This window comes from Acanthochromis polyacanthus, chromosome 14 (assembly GCF_021347895.1).
Source record: "Acanthochromis polyacanthus isolate Apoly-LR-REF ecotype Palm Island chromosome 14, KAUST_Apoly_ChrSc, whole genome shotgun sequence".
NCBI classification, from domain to species: Eukaryota; Metazoa; Chordata; class Actinopteri; family Pomacentridae; genus Acanthochromis; species Acanthochromis polyacanthus.
In genome coordinates this window covers 38,378,792-38,396,850 of record NC_067126.1, presented here as the reverse complement: position 1 = coordinate 38,396,850, position 18,059 = coordinate 38,378,792, and the positions used below count along the sequence as shown (strand labels likewise).

Genomic DNA, 18,059 nt, shown 5'->3' with positions numbered 1-18,059 from the left:
GTCACTGCGACAAACATGCTAATACCAAATAAGAAGAATGTCAGAGAGTAAAAAACGCTTTTTGTCTTTTTTTTTCTGTGCATATTCTTACTGTCCAGTGTCAATGACAATAAAATTGGAGACAAGTTTGTGTTTTCAACGTGGTTTAACAAATGTTCTGGATGTACAAAGTGAGTGTGATGACTTTAAAACATATCATTCTGGTGTTTTGACTTCTACCCTCTCTCCTGTGTAACTCTCTGGAGAGCAGGGGTGAAAGTAGTTTTAAATTCTTGCCGGAACTATTAGTAATAGTTCCGGACCATTCCGGCTTACTTTCACCCCATTCCGTCGATGCTAACCATTGTAAATCCTGTTGAAAGTTTTTCAGCCAATCACAAGAACGTGTGGAATTTCATGTGTAATTTATTGCTCGTCCCACTGCAATAAATCAAGCGCACCTATTTGCTATTGGCTGCTACTGGCCATAACAATCGCTGTGTTACGGAAGTAGACACGCATGCGCACTCACGTACTGCTGAGTGAACTCCGGTCGATATCTATGGATAGCTGGCAGGCCGGGCGGCGTACCGGCGTACCCATAGATACCGGTGGAAGAGCGGCGTACCGCCAGCAGATCTTTTCCCTTAACTGCGTTCCGCCACCAGATCTTTTGCCGGTACGCAGTTCCGGACCGTTCCGGCTTACTTTCACCCCTGCTGGAGAGTAGGGGTGTGTGTGTTTGAAAGAGAGAGAGAGAAAGAGGCTGTGGCAGCTGTACTCTCTGCACAGTGCTTGGCTTGGCATCGCTGGTGTAAAATGTGGTGTGTCCTGGCCATCGCTGCAGCCAGACTTCCCACCTGGCCAACACGAGGGACCGTAAATCATGTTAACGACCCTGAGTCCAGAGACGCCACCGCTGCTCTTGGTAAAGGTGTAAAATACACACCGAGCGCATGTGGCAGAGCGTGGAGAGCATATGTACGGTAAGAGTAGGTGAAGCAGAAGAACGGCATAAGCATTCACATGTCTACTGTATGCGTCTGACAGAGATCGTGAAGCCAAATCGAGAGGTTTATTTGTCTTCCTCTGAAGCTGTAGATGCACGGCTGCAGACAAGAGTGTGCAGGAGTTCACTAATGGAAGAGGACAACCTGAGGGAAAAGAGAATAAGTGGAGGGGAAGTGAGTACTCCATTACCGCCAGGCGTGCTGGAGCTGTGAGAGGAGGTGACTGTCTTGGATGGAGAGAATGGTCTGACACCGTGATTAGTGGAATGAGGAGGAACCCGGGCGCGAGACAGGGTGGTGTTTCTTCCTGCTGTAGGAACTGATGAGCTAATGGGAGAACGAGGGACTTCGGGAACGGACGGTCTGAGGACGCCGGCACCTAGATGAGCAGAGAGGCAATTGGCGGTTAGGGAAGATCCACATCTGAGCTGGAAAGCTTTACCCTAGATGGAATAAATGATAAAGCACATCAGTGAAAAGGAACGTAGAGGAGAGGAGAGGACAATGGATGGAATGACAGAGAGGCATAAATGAGATCTGAAGCTAGCCAGACTGCTGTGGTTGTGAATGGGCAGGGGTGAGGCGAGTGTGCGGCGCTGAGAAATGGAGGCACACATGGAGACAGGGACAACGATGGGGTGGAGCTTGTAGGGTGGTGGGATGGAGATGGAGAAGCAGTGACATCATCCAATGGTTTGAAATACAACTGAAAGCACTGTGTTCCATGTGGCTTGACGACAGAGCAGAGATGGTAATGGGACAAACTTGTCATGGTGTTTACCATGATTGTAACTACCAGCTTTCTCTGTAGCCAGTGCAGGTCTTGGTAGAGGCTTGCCCTCTTCTGGTGGACTAGGAGCTGTATGAAAGAAAACTCACTATTTATCTGAGATAATATGTATATAAATAGAGTTATGATTTTTAAAGGGGGCATACCTACTCTTAATTTGCAAAGCCGAGAAGGATTGTTGGTTTCAAAAGCAAAGCTGTCGTACATGTAGCTAATGCAGATGTCCTATTTGGTTAGAGACAACTCATTCAATGGAAATGTGTAGAGTTTACCACTGTCCAAAAACACAAGCCTGACAATATTGATCCAGTTTTTACATATTTGACACATTGACATTAAAAAGTAAATTTAAATACATCCAAAATTGAAATATATATGCCCCTTTAAAATGTAATTAAGGTGCGGTCTTAATGCTTATTTGTGGATTGCTGATGGCAAAAAGTAGGGTCTTTACCCGTAGGGACTGCCTGCTTTGCAGTAACCGTGATGGGATCAGAGTGGGTCCTGGTCTGAGGTTGCAAACGAAGCCCAGGATGAGGGAGTGGTTGTGGCTTAGACACAGGGCGTGGCTTCAGTGGAGGTGGAGAATGGGCTTTTGTTGTAAATTGTGGCTTGGAAATGGGCGGAGAATGAGGTACATGCTGGGTCTGTGTCTTTGCTGGAGGTTGTGGTCGGGGCTGTGGATGAGTCTTTGGCTCAGATTGTGGGTTCATAATTCTGGGCCTTTGTGGAGGTTTTGGATGCCTTCCTGGCTGAGGGTGTGATTGAGGTTTTGGTTGCTTTTTTGGCTGAGGGTGTGATTGAGGTTTTGGTTGCTTTTTTGGCTGAGGTGGGGGTTGGGCGATAGGCTGGCTCTCGGACTGAGGTTGTGTTGTGGGCTTGGGTTGGGCAAAAATGATCCTTGGTTTAGGCGTTTGTCTGGGTCTAGACTGCTGCTTGGTAAACTGAAGGCGTGGTCGTTGTGCCTTTGGTTCAAGGTGTGTTTGAGTCTGTGGCTGATTTGTAAATTGAGTCTGTGGTCGAGGCCGGGTATTAGTATTTAGCAGTTTTTCTTGGGTATGAGGTATATGCTCACGTGTTGGCTGATCGATTTGAGGATGTGCCACAGATGTTGGCTGGGCAGCTAGCTGAACCCACGGCTTTAGCTGCAGTTGTGTTTGAGGTTGGGCTTGTTGTTTAGTCTTAAATGTTGGTTTAGGTTGTGGTTCAGAATGGGACTGTGGTGTTGTCTGATGACTTGATTGAGAGTGTGACTTTGGCTGAGATTGTAACAGAGGGTGTGTCTGCAGTGGAGGCTGGGGGGTTGCTTGTTGTTGTGGTTGGGTCTGGAGTTTTGTCTGGACTGTTTGGGGTTGTGGTTGGGTCTGGAGTTTTGTCTGGACTGTTTGGGGTTGTGGTTGGGTCTGGAGTTTTGTCTGGACTGTTTGGGGTTGTGGTTGAGTCTGGAGTTTTGCCTGGACTGTTTGGGGTTGTGGTTGAGTCTGGAGTTTTGCCTGGACTGTTTGGGGTTGTGGTTGGGTCTGGAGTTTGGGCCTGGATGTTGTGTAGGTTTGTGGCTGGGTCTGGGGTATGGGCTGGGATGTTGTTTGGAGTTGTGGTTCAGTTTGGCCATGAGGTTTTGACACAGGTTGAGCCTTAACTTGGGGCTTCACTTGGGGTTGCGGTTTTGTCTGTGGTGGTGGTCGGTAATATGGCTGGAGCCTGGAATTTGGTTGAGGCTCTGCATGAGGCTGAGACACAGGCCTTTGTTGTAGGTGCCCTCCCTGTGTATCCACATTTGCATTGGGTACTGGCACAGACGCTATGGTGGAAGTAATGTGTACTGGAGAGTGGATCTTGGGAGCTAATGGAGCCTCCGGCAAAGGAGGCAGGACAGATCTGTAGAGGTCTCCTCCTCCTGGGTTGTGTGAGAGAAAGAAAACATGGCCATGAAGCCACAATCCTGTACTGTAAAATATCATTTTAAATATAATTGTCCATAGGAAAGATTGATTTACTAAATTAAATAAAGCAAAATGTTTTTTGTGATCCAGAAAATTATCAAAGCAAGACATTCAGCAAACAGCAGAAATTTAGAACAGTCTACGTGCCAACAGCTACTGGCCTGAAAACTGCAAGTTCAAATGTTAGACTGAAGCCCTGGCTACACAATAACTTCTACCTGGCATTAGACTGATAGAGCAAGTCCAATTTCAAAGGCAGACAGACCATGTGGAGGTATTTGCAATGTAACAAGCGTGTTACTACAGGCAGACTCGTCTTCTATGGCCAGGATGCCTGTGAATGACAGCCATCCAAATCCATTGGCTGTGCCTCCAGGAGGCTTTGACATGAGGGTTTAATAGCTGCTGATTGATCGTCTGCTGTGGGATTCTAATGTACCAGTCTAAATTGGCAGTTCAACCTGATCAGATGTTCACCTCTGAGAGAGACGATAAGAAAAAAGGAAAAGAAGTCAGAAAATAAGTGAGAAAAGAAAACAGTAGGAAATCAATCAGTGGATAACACGGGATACCAGTCAACTTCATGGCCATGTAATGACTAAAATGTCCCTGTTTAGGGGTCTGTTGGCAAATTTTAAGAGAATTAGGCACCATCCAATCATAAACGTGGATTTCGTCTTGCATTTCTGTTTCTTTAAAGGGATGCACGTGAGAGCTCGGGGCACAGTGTAGTTCAGGTAGAAGAAAAGGAGATAAGAGAGATTCTGCTGAAGTTCCTGTTGGAGAGAGAGAGACGTCTGTTCATGCAGTCTTGTCAGGCAGATTTTATACAATCAACTGTGCTGCATTGAAAGCAAAAGCCTCAGTTCTGTAACCAGCAAAAATAGCATTAAAATGATCATACTGTAAATCCCAAAATAAATATTAACCATGAATGGCAAAAAATAAGCAGCAGAGGAAAATTAAGAAATGTCTGAGATATGACTAGAGAGGTATGATTTCAGCTGCAATAAAAAGCACCTCCTGACATTCTCGGTGCTTGCTAAAAGCCATCGCTTTCTCTGAGACTAATTCTCTACAGTACTTTTGATTGGCATGTTTGTCAAAATGATTTCAGATTGAATTCATAACTTTTCACTTTTATTCAATGTTATCTACATAGTGCCAATAGTAAGTGGATTTGTCTCAGGATGTTTTATAGATTCCACACCCTGAACCCACAAGAGAAAACGGAGAAAGGCAAAGAAGCAGATCAGTTCAGACATGCATCAGGACAACCTGCAACAAAACTAGGTAATGTTCTGCAGAGCTATCCTAGCTCATTATACCTGAAAAACAACAGAACCTTGAGGATATCATCAAGTGTTCCTGCAAGCTTTGTTGTTTTGCTAAAATGCCATGCAGCTACCTTCACCTACCGTGCTCGCATTACGAGCTAAACAGCTGGCAGCATCAGTTGGGATCCACAGGGAGGGTTGAGCTACTGTACTCACTCACAACATGCTATTCTTGCCCATGCAGCTATTAAAAAAGGCCACTGTAAAGCATTGACAGCCTCTCAATTATAGTCTGCCAAATTTATCCTGATGCACAGCCGCAATAGGAGCCATGAAGTTTTTCCAAAAAGATTTGCTGTTTACCGATTGGCTGTTTGTTGACCACAGGAAGTGTGGGTCCAGGGGTCGAGAGAGATGCCTGTCTAGTAGTTGTGGTTGGAGCTGAGAAATATAATGTAGGTTAGCAGACCTGAGAGAAAAGGTACTACTGTATGTCCTGTAGAAAGTATACAGTTCAATGATGTACGTAAACAATGAGTTTTCCTGCAGAACAGTGAGAGAGAAGTTAGGTACAAGGGTCAGACATGAGGTTCAGAGTTCCTTCTGAACTCAGTTTTATGTCAGAAAGGTCATTACCAAGAGTTGTCTGTGGTGCTATGTTCCTGGAGAGGGGCTGTCTGCCCCGGGTCCTGTTATGGAGTACTGACAAGGACAAAGGAGAGATTAAAGTCAAAGAGTCAAAACTTATGATGCCTTCAGAGTCCTGGGAAAAAAGAAAGAGTTATGTAAAGCAACTATTTTCCTACACAGTGAATGTGTTTTGGAGGAGAACTCATTACTGCTGTTTACTGTGTTCATCAACTAAATTTTCATTTACAGCGTCTGTTATCCACATTGTCCTTCCATATCTAAACCTGCAATGTCCATTCTCATTTGAAATCTGAGTTTTGGGAAGTATCAATAGTTTAAGCTGCTATTTGCAAAACAGTGAAGTCAGCATTGAGTTGGTAGAGATTGAATCCACAGAGCTGAAGGGAACTGAAGAGTCAGGTGAGTCAGGTGTGTGGGTTCATCAGTAGGACCAACCTTTAACACATCAGGTTGATTCATAACGCAAAATATACTCTGTTAGACCGGGATGCATTTACTGTGAATATGGACACAGCACCTTGTGTTTAGATGCTTATATGTCATCAAAAGGGGCATCTGATCAGACCTAAATTCATTCTTGACAGTGTGTCCTGAAATAAATGGTGCGGCCCCCACAGAGTCCTGATCATAATTATCATTTAATCAATCTGAGATTACAAGAAGAGACAGAACAGACTGAGACAGTCTGCAGAAAAAATGGGGCAAATTCTCCAAGATGCGTGAAACAGCCTACCTGCAAAGTACTGTTGAAAACTACACACTGTGTGAAGTACAAGTACAGCTTTTGCACAGAACTGATCGTATTAATATATGCTTGTCTTCATACAGTTAATACTCTGTGCAAAGCCTGAAACGGATACACAGACTGAAAACAGATTTATTGCGTTCGGTTTCTGCAATAAACCAGAAAAACAAAAACTTGGAAACAAAAAAAGTGAGACTGGATATGACGAGGTCCTGCAACACAATAAATCAGATCTCTAATTAAATTATTTCCAGTGCAGAGTCTTAAAGCAGGGGTCAGTGAAGAGAACTGAGCAGGAATACATTATGGTGTGTTATAAAACGTCTGCTTCTGTATGAAATAGGGTTGAATGGGTTAGATCAAAAACAGCATGTCTCTGGGGCTTACCGTGGTGAGGTGAAAAGGGGAAGGAGTGGGAACCTGTCGTTAAGGGTTTCTGAAGGGTGAAAGAAAAAAAAGACAAGGAGAAGATATTAGTAATGATCAACAGTATCAGCATTTGCCCTCGGTGTCATCGCGTTCTCTGCCTCTTTCTCTGTGTTGCATAACTCTTAGGCTCTGTGCACCGTGTCAAACTGGTAAAGTCCCTGTTGAAAAGCTTGTTATTCAAAGTTTCCCTGTGGAAGGGCAAATCTCACAGCTGAATCTCAACAGCTGCGATGTTTTATGAGGTCGGTTTCGAGGGCACATGAAGGAGCAGCTTCGTACTGTCAGAAAATCAGTGCCACCTTTCCTCTCTCAGCTCATTTCAGCACTGCTCCCTCTTCCTTTGTCCTTCCAACTCATCTCCCCTTTTTAAAAATAAAAAATAAAAAATTTATTCCACTCCAAGAGTTAGCTAGCGGCTCACTGCTCTCCTTGGCTTGGCCCGTCCTGGCTGCACTGATGCCGTTTCCATTCAGCAGTTGGATGGAAAATTAATGAGGCAAACAACCCTGAGAATAGCATAAGCTCACCAAAGTGTGCAACGAAGACTCTATAGCAGATTGCCAGTTCCAAAAACACACCCAGTTCTCAATTTGTGTTGTTTTCTCAGGAAAGGAGGTGTACCTGTGCAGCCTGGCAATTATTACTTTTTTAATACGCTCCTTTAATTTAGCATATATATCTATTAGCACCCATATAAACATACTGATACAATAAAACTAAATCTATAAATCTCATGGTTTTGCTTTGTTAAGAAATTGTGTGCATCCATTACATACCACAGGGCTGATGGGACGTTTAAAGATTTTCCTGATGGCCTTCTCTACAAACACAAGAGAAGAAAAGAAAGGAAATTAGTTCAGAGGAACTAACGCAAAGTGAAGGAACTAAATATTACCACATTTCACACATGCCTTGTTCAAGATGTGTTTAATCTCTAAGATGACCGGGTGAAGACTCCTCAGTAACGCCTCAACAGCAGTAAACCACAAGATGGTTTTGATTCCCTCACACCTCTCACTATTTAAGGGTTTTTGTGATACGGCACATGCACATAATGTCCCACACCGCCAGTGAACATTTAGCATTTCTCGCTATCTATTTACAGTTTACATCATCTATGCATAATATTTGACTGCCAAACTAGAAACAACTATGGAGTCAAAGGAGTGCCACATCAAAATATAAATAAATGAATAAATAAATGTGGAAATATAAAGAGAAACAAATAAATAAATAAATAAAAGGAAAAACAGAAAAGGTAAAAGCAAAGACAATTTATTTATTTATTTCTATTTATATTTCCACATTTATTTATTTATTTCTCTTTATATTTCCACATTTATTTATTTATTTATTTATCTTTATATTTCCACATTTATGTATTTATTTTCCTTTATATTTCCACTTTTATGTATTTATTTATTTTTCTTTATATTTCCACATTTATTTATTTATTTATTTCTCTTTATATTTCCACATTTATTTATTTTCCTTTATATTTCCACATTTATGTATTTATTTATTTATTTCTCTCTATATTTCCACATTTATTTATTTATTTTAAATTTTCACATTTATTTATTTATTTCTCTTTATATTTCCACATTTATTTATTTTTCCTTGTATTTCCACATTTATTCATTTATTTATTTCTCTTTATATTTCTACATTTATTTATTTATTTCTATATATATTTCCACATTTATTTATTTATCTTTATATTTCCACATTTATTTATTTATTTCTATTTCTATTTCCACATTTATTTATTTATCTATGTATTTATTTATTTATATTTTGATGTGGCACTCCATAAACAATAGCATGAAGTGATACTTTAGAATAACTTTGTTTTTTTAACAAAACATAAAAAATACATATATTTTTGTCCACAGATAACCAGAAATCCTGGCCTTCAGATTTCGTGCTTGGAGCAGCGAGACGTCTGGTCTTTTCTCCCACTAACTGTCAATCTGTGTCTCATTTAGACGGTAAAATTGTTAAATACCAAATTGCAAGCAGCTGATTTCTTTTGCAAAACAGAAGTACAAAAATGACGACATTTCCTTTTAATTGAAACCTGCTAATTCTTCACTTTCCTAGAAGTACATGCTGTGTATCGCATCATATTGACATATGTGTGGCTTTATTTGAAGACACTACTCTGTTCACCCTCTGCTATTTCAGTTCTCCCCATTCACAGCAGCAAGTGGTCACAAAACAGTCAAACGAACCTTCTACGCCTGATGTGCTGATGTTGTGAATGACCGGCTTGCTCCATATTCCAGTGCCGTCCTTAGAGTTGGGCTGGACACCAAACTCGTAGACCGTGTTTGGCTTCAGATTGTCAATGACTGTGTCGCTTGTGGGGCAGGTCTGGTAGTTCCACTTCCTGCTCCTCTCGCGATACCGCACAGTGTAGTGTCTGAACCCAGGACAGAGCAGAACAGAAACAGCTGAGCCGGTTTCTATTAAGAATCACACATGGAAGGACAACCAGAAGTGTGAAAAGTAAAAAGCATCTGGATCTGTTATTGGCTTAACGTTTCATTCATGATCCAAGAGGGTTCAACAGTTCAGATTCTTCCAGTTTCGAGGTAGTTTTTGGGACATTCATGCTTCAGAGTGAAACTGTTGCTGTTTCATCTTTTTCAGTGCTGCAAAGTGCTTCTAATAATGTTGTCAGTGTTCAAACAACACAATTAACCGAAAAAGTGGCAAGTCACCTTTTACACAGGCGATTCTTTTTGTATATGAAGAACCTCCTCTGCTTTTTAATGTGATTATGTAGGCAAATATTACGGTGGCCGACAAGGGCATACGCGCCGCAAACAAAAAAACGCAATACAAACAGCCAAAACGCAATACAAACGATCAAAACGCTGCAAACACAGCAATGATGCAAACCCAAAAACACATAAAACACATGCAACAGAGAAATGCTGCAACAAAAAACGATGCATTCACAGAAACGCTGCAAAAGCAAAAACACACAAACCGACAAAACAAATGCAAAAGGGAAATGCTGCATACAAACCCCGAAACAACTGCAAGAGAGAGACGCTGCAAATTCACGGAAGGTCGCCAAGCCACTAGGGGGAGCTGACCATACGGAAGGGACTGATCTTTTATACCCGACAAGAAATACCCAGGAGGAAGTTGCAAAGAAGACAGCGGGATAAGAAAGTTTGCAAACACTTGGAGAGGAGAATAAAAAGGTATGTTTCTCTTACGTCTTTTTTAAACACTCGGCCCTAGTCTCTTACAGTATTATCCAACAGCAGCAAATTTACGTAGCAAATATTAGCGTGCGTCTGTCTAGCAGACTGTTGCTAGGGACGCCGATCAGAACAGCTCCCCCTAGTGGCCTGGCGACCTTCCGTGAATTTGCAGCATCTCTCTCTTGCAGTTGTTTCGGGGTTTGTATGCAGCATTTCCCTTTTGCATTTGTTTTGTCGGTTTGTGTGTTTTTGCTTTTGCAGCGTTTGTGTGAATGCATCGTTTTTTTGTTGCAGCATTTCTCTGTTGCATTTGTTTTATGTGTTTTTGGGTTTGCATCATTGCTGTGTTTGCAGCGTTTTGATCGTTTGTATTGCGTTTTTTTGTTTGCGGCGCGTATGCCCTTGTCGGCCACCGTAAAATTTCTCCATGAAATGGGAATGTTATGGTTCCATGCAGACCCCAGGCGTCATCTTGAAACATGAAAATTAAATAAAACCAAAGGAAAGATTTGTTTGAATGACAGTTTTTTATTTTTTTAAGGCGTTTTTCATCAGGTTGAATCCATGTCACGTATGCTGCGTGGGTGGACTCTCTCCTAAACACCTGTGTGCACAGGCTGTACTGGATCCACCGCTAAGTAACCTGAGAGATGTCAGGGAGACGTTTGCTGTTTATGCACTTATACCAGAGTGTGTGCATGCAAGAGAAAGTCCTATTCCAACCATCTGTTTCTCTGCTCACCAGAACCACTGTACAGCCAGGGTACAAGAAGTGAAAAGGCTGAAAAAGAAATCTCCATGTGTTAGTTTGGTATGTGCATTACTGTACCAGCCCTTGCTGTGTCTTTGCTCTGCAGCGGGAAGAAAGGGAGTGAGGTCAAAGGGACGAGTGCATGCCAGTGTTCTGACGTTAACAGGAAGTCATTACCGTAGTTTGTCCTGCTTATTAACACCAAATCAGCTGTAGCAACAGGACCATGCAACTGGCTGCTACAATGCTGCTTCATCAGTAGTGAAGAGCCCACATTATGCTTATGTACAGGTTTATAATTATATTTTGGGGTCTACTAGCATATGCTTATGTTTTACTGTAATTTTTTAACTTTACATTAATGCAGCACCAGTTTTAGCTCCTGTTTCTTTTAGGCCCCCTTCCTGAAAAGCTCCATCTCTGATCGGTGAGGTGGATTGACAAAAGAGATCTGAGTATGTGGGTATAGCCCTATCAGGAGTGGCTCCACTAAGGAAATAACAGCACAGTGAGTAAACTGCGCAGCCTGTGTTTAGGGGCCTCGACTTCAACTTCAGTAAAAGTTCGGTCCCACACGTCAGACTTTGTAAACACCTGCTCCGTCAGCCAAGTTTTTGAAAAGGATGTCTCGACTCACCCGTCCTCAAGACAGTCATTCATGATGTTGCCTTCATAAGGGGTTTTCAGCAGCGTCCCCCAGGACAGGAGAACCGAGGTGGGAGTCACCGATCCGATGACCAAGTGTAGAGGCTTCTCCAGTTCCACTTTACCTGAAAACAAATTTTAAGAAATTAACTCACAATTTGCTTATAGTTCATTTCTAAAACGAATTATCACTTTTCGGCAAACATACCTGTGCAATGCTTTTTCACTTCGTTGGTTGGGATGGGCTGGACAGCTATGAGGTACTTGGGCTCAGCATCTAAAAACAAAGAGCCTCAGTTCAGACCTACCTGTCCTCTCAGTCTCCACAGACATACTTATCTCCTCCAGCAGAGACTACAATTATCAAAAACAGTCTCTACCTTTAGCTTTACCAGTCCTTCTTACCGAACTCAGTCTCATAAGGTTGTCCGTTCTCTGGCAGCTGGATGAACTGTTTGGAGAACATGCTGCTGCCGTAGCCGAGGATGTAGCCCTCAAGCTTGGTGTCAGCGTTGGGACGCACAAACTTCATCACGATGGTGTCCCCTGTGGCGTTGATGCGGACCTTCATGTTCTGGCGCCTCACTGAGGAAACGGGAAGAAATCACGGATGCGTGTCGGGTTATTTAGGTATTCTTTGCTAATGTCTCACTAAAGTCAAACGTGAAGAAAAGCGAGTTCAATGCATTTACAGTGTTTAAAGATGTCTGTGTAGGTTCTCATTCATCCAGGTCATGGTTATCCAAAGTAGTTTAAATCAATCCACTGGACTTTAAGAAAGTTCCTTGAAGACGTTTCACCTCTCATCCAAGAGGCTTCTTCAGTTCTGGTGGTGGTTGGTGTTGCCTCAGCTTTTAAACCTCTGTGAGGTGGACACCAATGTTCAGATTTTGGACAGAGAGGACAGATGGTTTGAGAGAGGAGTGAAAGAAGCCATCCATGTCAAAGTAGTGAAGCCATCTCTGAACAGGGGGGGTGGTCTGCGACATCATCTTTCGCCAATTTACAATCCGGTCCTTTCAAAACTCCCCAGAAGAACGACTCAGCAGACTCATGCTAATGACCACCATTAGCACCGAGGGCTCAGTGACATCTGTGCATTTCAACGACCCCCACCGATACTCACAACGACCATCACTGAGTAGCCAGACGAGTTTTGGTATTGGTCATTGGAATAATAGCCCTGGACACACCTCACAGAGGTTTAAAAGCTGAAGCAACACCAACCACCACCAGAACTGAAGAAGCCTCTTGGATGAGAGGTGAAACGTCTTCAAGGAACTTTCTTAAAGTCCAGTGGATTGATTTAAACTACTTTGGAGTTTTAAAAGATAAAACGACTTTTGGTCATTAGACATTCTTTTTTCATGCATGGACACACAAATAAAACGTATCACAAAAACTGAGGATAAATCAACTCAGAAAATAAAATCTACAACCCTCAAATAAACTTCTTTTTCCATATTAGTGTTATTTTTTAAAGCAGACTAATAAAACATTTGAGAGTTTACAGAGTTACATAAATACTTTCATTTTAACAGCCTACACCTTCCCAGATTCAGTACTTCTGCTCTCCATCATCTCACACACACTAAAGCCGTGCACACAGTCAAATCAGACTCACTGGTGGTGTGAACGCCAGCAGTGGTGATTTTATTAAGTGGGCACAATTCTAGGAGAAGAGCCTTATGACAGTCTGTGTGTGCTTTCTAACTTGATAAGGACATTACTTTTATAGAGAAGACAAACTTTAAGGATCTGCCAATTACAAGCGTCGTAAACTGCAGCGTCCCTGATGTGGTCATGGCTGCAAGATATGTGTTTGTGCTCAGATGTGGCGTTTGAAATAGATATTGTAAATCAAAATCAGCGAGCATGTGCTGTTAAAACGTGAGTTCAGCCAGGCATCATCGAGCTTGTGCCAATTTGAAAAAAAAAAGGAGAGGGGTATGAGATAATACACGAACACACACAGAATTTTCTCTCTTTCACACACATTGACATCACTTTTCTGCTGTAAGTGACTTCTCCAGAATACAGTATTAATCAGCAGTGCCTGGGGACAGATGTTGGATGAGGATAGGCACCGAAGGGTGGGTCGCAATAAACCAAGAGAGGCTACAAATGAGCTTGTTTTTACTGGTCAAGGCAACCTCACAAAACTTAGGTTGAGCTCTTGGTCTTGGAAACACTGGGCTAAAACATAAAGGAACACACACTCAACAAAAGGTCAAAGGTTCTTTTATTGTCATATCATTCCACATTTGCACATGAAACAATACAAAATTGGACCCTGGTCCAGGTTTCAGCCATAAGACAATATAAAACACTTCTATAAAAGACAATACAAGTATAAAAGGCACTACTAATATATACAAACCTACAACATAAATATATGTGCCATGAGACCATCAGTTAGTGCAATACAGACAGGAGCTTTGGCTCCAAAGTAGTGGTTGACTGTAGATAAATAAATAAGGTTGTTGCTCGAGGTACGGACCCGTACCCGTAGCCTGTGGCCTACGGATACGGCACTTTCCATTTGCCAATCAGATACGCAAGATCTGGTCACGTGACTGCCGGTAGACGCTAGAGGTACGGACACGTAGCATCGGTACTACAGGTACGGACCCTAAACCTAACCCTAACCCTAACCTTTGCTTACCTTTCAACAGTTTGCAGTGGTTAGCAGCTTCTTGACTCGTGAGACTTGCGTACGGGTCCGTATCTGTCGGCAAATGGAAAGTGCCGTATCCATAGGCCACAGGCTACGGGGTACGGGTCCGTATCTGTAGACACTACCAAAAAATAAAGAGCCTAGTGCAGTAGTGCAGTATGTGTATGAATGTGTGTGCATGTTTGCATGTGTGCATGTGTGTGTGTGTGCGTGTGTATGCTTGTGTGTGTATGTGGGGATGTGTGCATGCATGTATGTTCAGCCCGGTCTCACGGGGATTCGTGAAACTGTCACGTCAGTTTTTGTTTCGGTTTCGTGCGCACCAACACGATGTCGTCATGTTTTTCGTGCCGCTCACCACGAGCGAAACCCGCTGTGGTAATCACATCTGAAAGTGGTTTATACCGGCGGATTCATGACGATCTAAGCTGTCCATCGGCGTTTGCGGTGGCTGCTGCGGCCAGATGTCTGGCAGCCGCAATGGCGGCGGCGGCCGCAGCAGCGGCCGCAAACGCCGATGGACAGCTTAGATCGTCATGAATCCGCCGAATTTGCATAGGAATTTAAAGAATGTCCGGCGGCCGCAGCGGCGGCCGCAAACGCCAATGGACAGCTTAGATCGTCATGAATCCGCCGAATTTGCATAGGAATGTAAAGAATGTCCGGCGGCCGCAGCGGCGGCCGCAAACGCCAATGGACAGCTTAGATCGTCATGAATCCGCCGGTATAAACCACTTTCAGATGTGATTACCACAGCGGGTTTCGCTCGTGGTGAGTGGCACGAAAAACATGACGACATCGTGTTGGTGCGCTCGAAACCGAAACAAAAACTGACGTGACAGTTTCACGAATCCCCGTGAGACCATGTTGGTATGTTTGCAGGGAGAGGTGCTGATAATATGAAAACAGAGTCTACAGAGACATAATGCTTTCTGTAAGTGACCACTTCAGAGCCGATCACACATCTTTGACTAAAACCAGAGCCGGATTTACAGTGAATGCTGGTAGCGGTGCTTATTAAAATGAGGCTCATAAGGCTCACTGATGGCAACAAGAGAAAGAAAATTGGTTTTTGAGAGTGTTTATGTTTATATTAGTGGGTTTTGGTGGTCTGTGGTTCTTTAAATCTTTTTCTGCCTCTTTAAATTCTCTTTTTTCTTAAATGCACATGTACAGTAAAAATAAACTTGCTATGAGTGATTCCTGTGTGCTGCTGCAACTCTGTGCCTGATCACCAAGGTGATATCTGTGACATTAAGTCGTATCAACAAAAGACAATGACAAAAGGAAACATAGCTACATGAGTAAAAGAAATATAAGTTATGCAACCAGTATGTTTTGTTTTTGCATATACCCCTGTCAAAAGTTTTGAGACACTTTCTCATTCAAATAAATTAGAACCCGTCTCAAAACTTTTGACAGGGGGTGTATTTAAGAGAACGATACCGTTTTCTTAGAGTTAAATGAATTTGCTGGTAGTTTTGAAAGGTTTAAGCTTGTAGCTGCCACAAGGAGTACAAGGGCTAAGGGGAACATTAAGGCCAATTAATGAAGATTTGAGTCTAAAACTGACCAAGATGAACAACTACATGTTATTCTTAGGTAACTGTACGGTACTGCATAACGTCTGAACCCTTGTGTCATCCTGTGGGTCGAACTGACCCATTTTAAAGTTTAAAATGTGGAAGAAGAAAAAAATTCACAGTGAAACTTCTGATGTCCACATTTGCAACTTTTTGGGGGAAATTTTTGAGCATTTTTTGGTGGAAAAAAGAGATGCTAAAAAATGTTTAAGAACATTCACAACAAAATCTGCCAAAATCAGACTCCATTTAGACAAGCTGTATAATAGGACAAAGTGTTAACCTTGGGGATATCTGCGTTAACAGGCACACAACACTTTCAGCAGAGTCTGAATTTATGCATTGTTCTTACTAAATTAACAGGTTTTACGGTGTCTCTGGCAGAGGAGAGGGTGGCAAACTGCAAAGAATGCTGCTAACCTGCCCCGATTGTTTTCATAAATTCATGTAGACCGGATGTATAATCATGAAGTGACCAGATGAGCAAATCTCCATTTTTACAAGCACAATATGTGGAAAAACGGTTTGTTTCTTCATTTCATGCCTCTGCCACGCAGCCTGTAAGACGAGACAATAACTGGGCATGCTAACAATCAGCCAGTTTATAATAGGCGTGCTAATAAACGGCAGAAAACGGAGATGAGTACAGCTGCAGGAGTGGGACTGTTTGACTGATATTTGGCTGGTGCACAAGTAAAACAATGACCACACCGGTGCAGACTGAGATGATAAATGGTGATGATAAATAATGATAGAAAGACTTATTCAATCATATATCCATCTCCTGTGTTTCTATTGTTTTTATTGTAAACTGGAAATACAAATGAGTCTACAGAGGCTTAAACTTCCACCCTTCATAGTCTACAAGGCTTAAAACAATGGACGCCTTGCCTGGATTATGACTTGCATTATACTCTCCACAGCACATGTCCTTGGCTAATATTTCAGCGCTAAATGAAATAGTGGAACTTTGCAGGAGGAAAACTGCCAGCAGCTGCTAGTCGCCAAAACAGACACTGACAGCGAAAGAGGGGGAAGCCCTGGATTTGAAAAATACCCTCATGGTTTCCAGCTATGTGTTTCCTATCAAAACTGCATTTGTTTTGATTCTCTCATCAATATTTCCGATAAAGCACAAGTGAGGTTTGCTCCAGGGGAGAGGGGCTCGGAGCACATGAAACATTAGGAAACTTCTGGCTGCAGCTTTTAAACTCCAGTACAAGCAAACACTGGCTCTGCCCCATGACAAGTCATCCAAAGCCCGGCCATTTGGCCCGCGCTCCACTTAGGGACCATTAAGACTTATCAGCATTTCCAGAACAAAATGAATTTCACTTTAGGAACAAATCCAGCCTTAGTCCCGATAATCAATCACCTACAATGCAAGGGAAAGCTATTGATATTTAGCGAGCCAAAAGAAAACCTGCTAAAAGCATTTTTGTTGGGGAAATGTGTGAAAAACAATGCTCATATGAATTTAAAGTCTTCCCGAGGCAAGCTCTGTTGGTGTCTGACCCTGTCAAACACATGAGTTCACTAAAGATTTACAGCCTCACCCAAGTATAAATAAATCCACAATTCTACCCATAATAACCATGGATAATGGGGTCCACCAGGCAGAACCAGAGGGAGGTCCTTACCAAACAACAAAGATGCATGAAATGAAACACAAAAAGAGACATAAAACAACCAAGAAGAGACATAAAGCAACATGCAAATTGACCACAAAGAGATGAAAACAAAGAGCTGTTCTCTCCAGCATCATTTCCCATCTTTCAATCTAAGGGCTTTGTTATATATGTCTGCCCAGGGGCTCATTGTTTCACAATCAGGCTATGTTATGAACCAATCTATCATCTGGAAACAGCAAGAGCTGCAGAAATCAATTCAAAAATAACAAAAAAACAACCCTGCCATGCCATGATATCGCCCACACTGAGTCTGTGCTGCAATAAACCTCATCTGTATGTTGGGGGGAGAAAGAGAGTCTCATTCCCACTCCCAGCTGTAGTTATAGTATATAACATACTGCAAATGCTGCAGTGAAGACTAATCCTTTCGATTCAAACACATGTGCAATATGAATGGTTTATCCCCACATACATCTCCAGAGAGCACAGCCAATTCATCACAGAATACTGTAAGAACAAAATCAATCATAACACTGGGAGCCCGCCAATAAACTCGTCAGATTATGCAATAAACAATGCCACATCATTCAATAAACATTTCACCACTGCAGTCATTCTGATTTGGACTAATACCCAAAGAATGCAATCCTGCTGGCCAGGACAAGAGAAACACCCTCACATGGGAAACTTGATCTTGGCTCAGTAGAGCGGCTATCTTGGATCAGCG

General features: G+C 42.5%; 1 protein-coding gene across 2 annotated transcripts in view; it reads right to left on the bottom strand.

Annotated features, from left to right (window-relative positions):
• LOC110971809 (target of Nesh-SH3) overlaps positions 1 to 18,059 on the bottom strand; it is a 40,253-nt gene that overhangs the window by 18,176 nt on the left and 4,018 nt on the right. The window contains exons 2-7 of one of the 2 annotated variants that reach the window (XM_051958487.1): positions 11,847 to 12,026; positions 11,650 to 11,718; positions 11,434 to 11,566; positions 9,059 to 9,249; positions 7,601 to 7,644; positions 6,783 to 6,831 (exon numbers count right to left, since the gene is read on the bottom strand). In XM_051958487.1, coding sequence (XP_051814447.1) covers positions 6,783 to 6,831; positions 7,601 to 7,644; positions 9,059 to 9,249; positions 11,434 to 11,566; positions 11,650 to 11,718; positions 11,847 to 12,026 — 666 coding nt within the window. Of the gene's footprint in view, positions 1 to 1,179; positions 1,369 to 1,770; positions 1,849 to 2,233; positions 5,272 to 6,782; positions 6,832 to 7,600; positions 7,645 to 9,058; positions 9,250 to 11,433; positions 11,567 to 11,649; positions 11,719 to 11,846; positions 12,027 to 18,059 lie in introns of those variants that run through there. The other variant, XM_051958486.1, reaches the window with a different exon arrangement.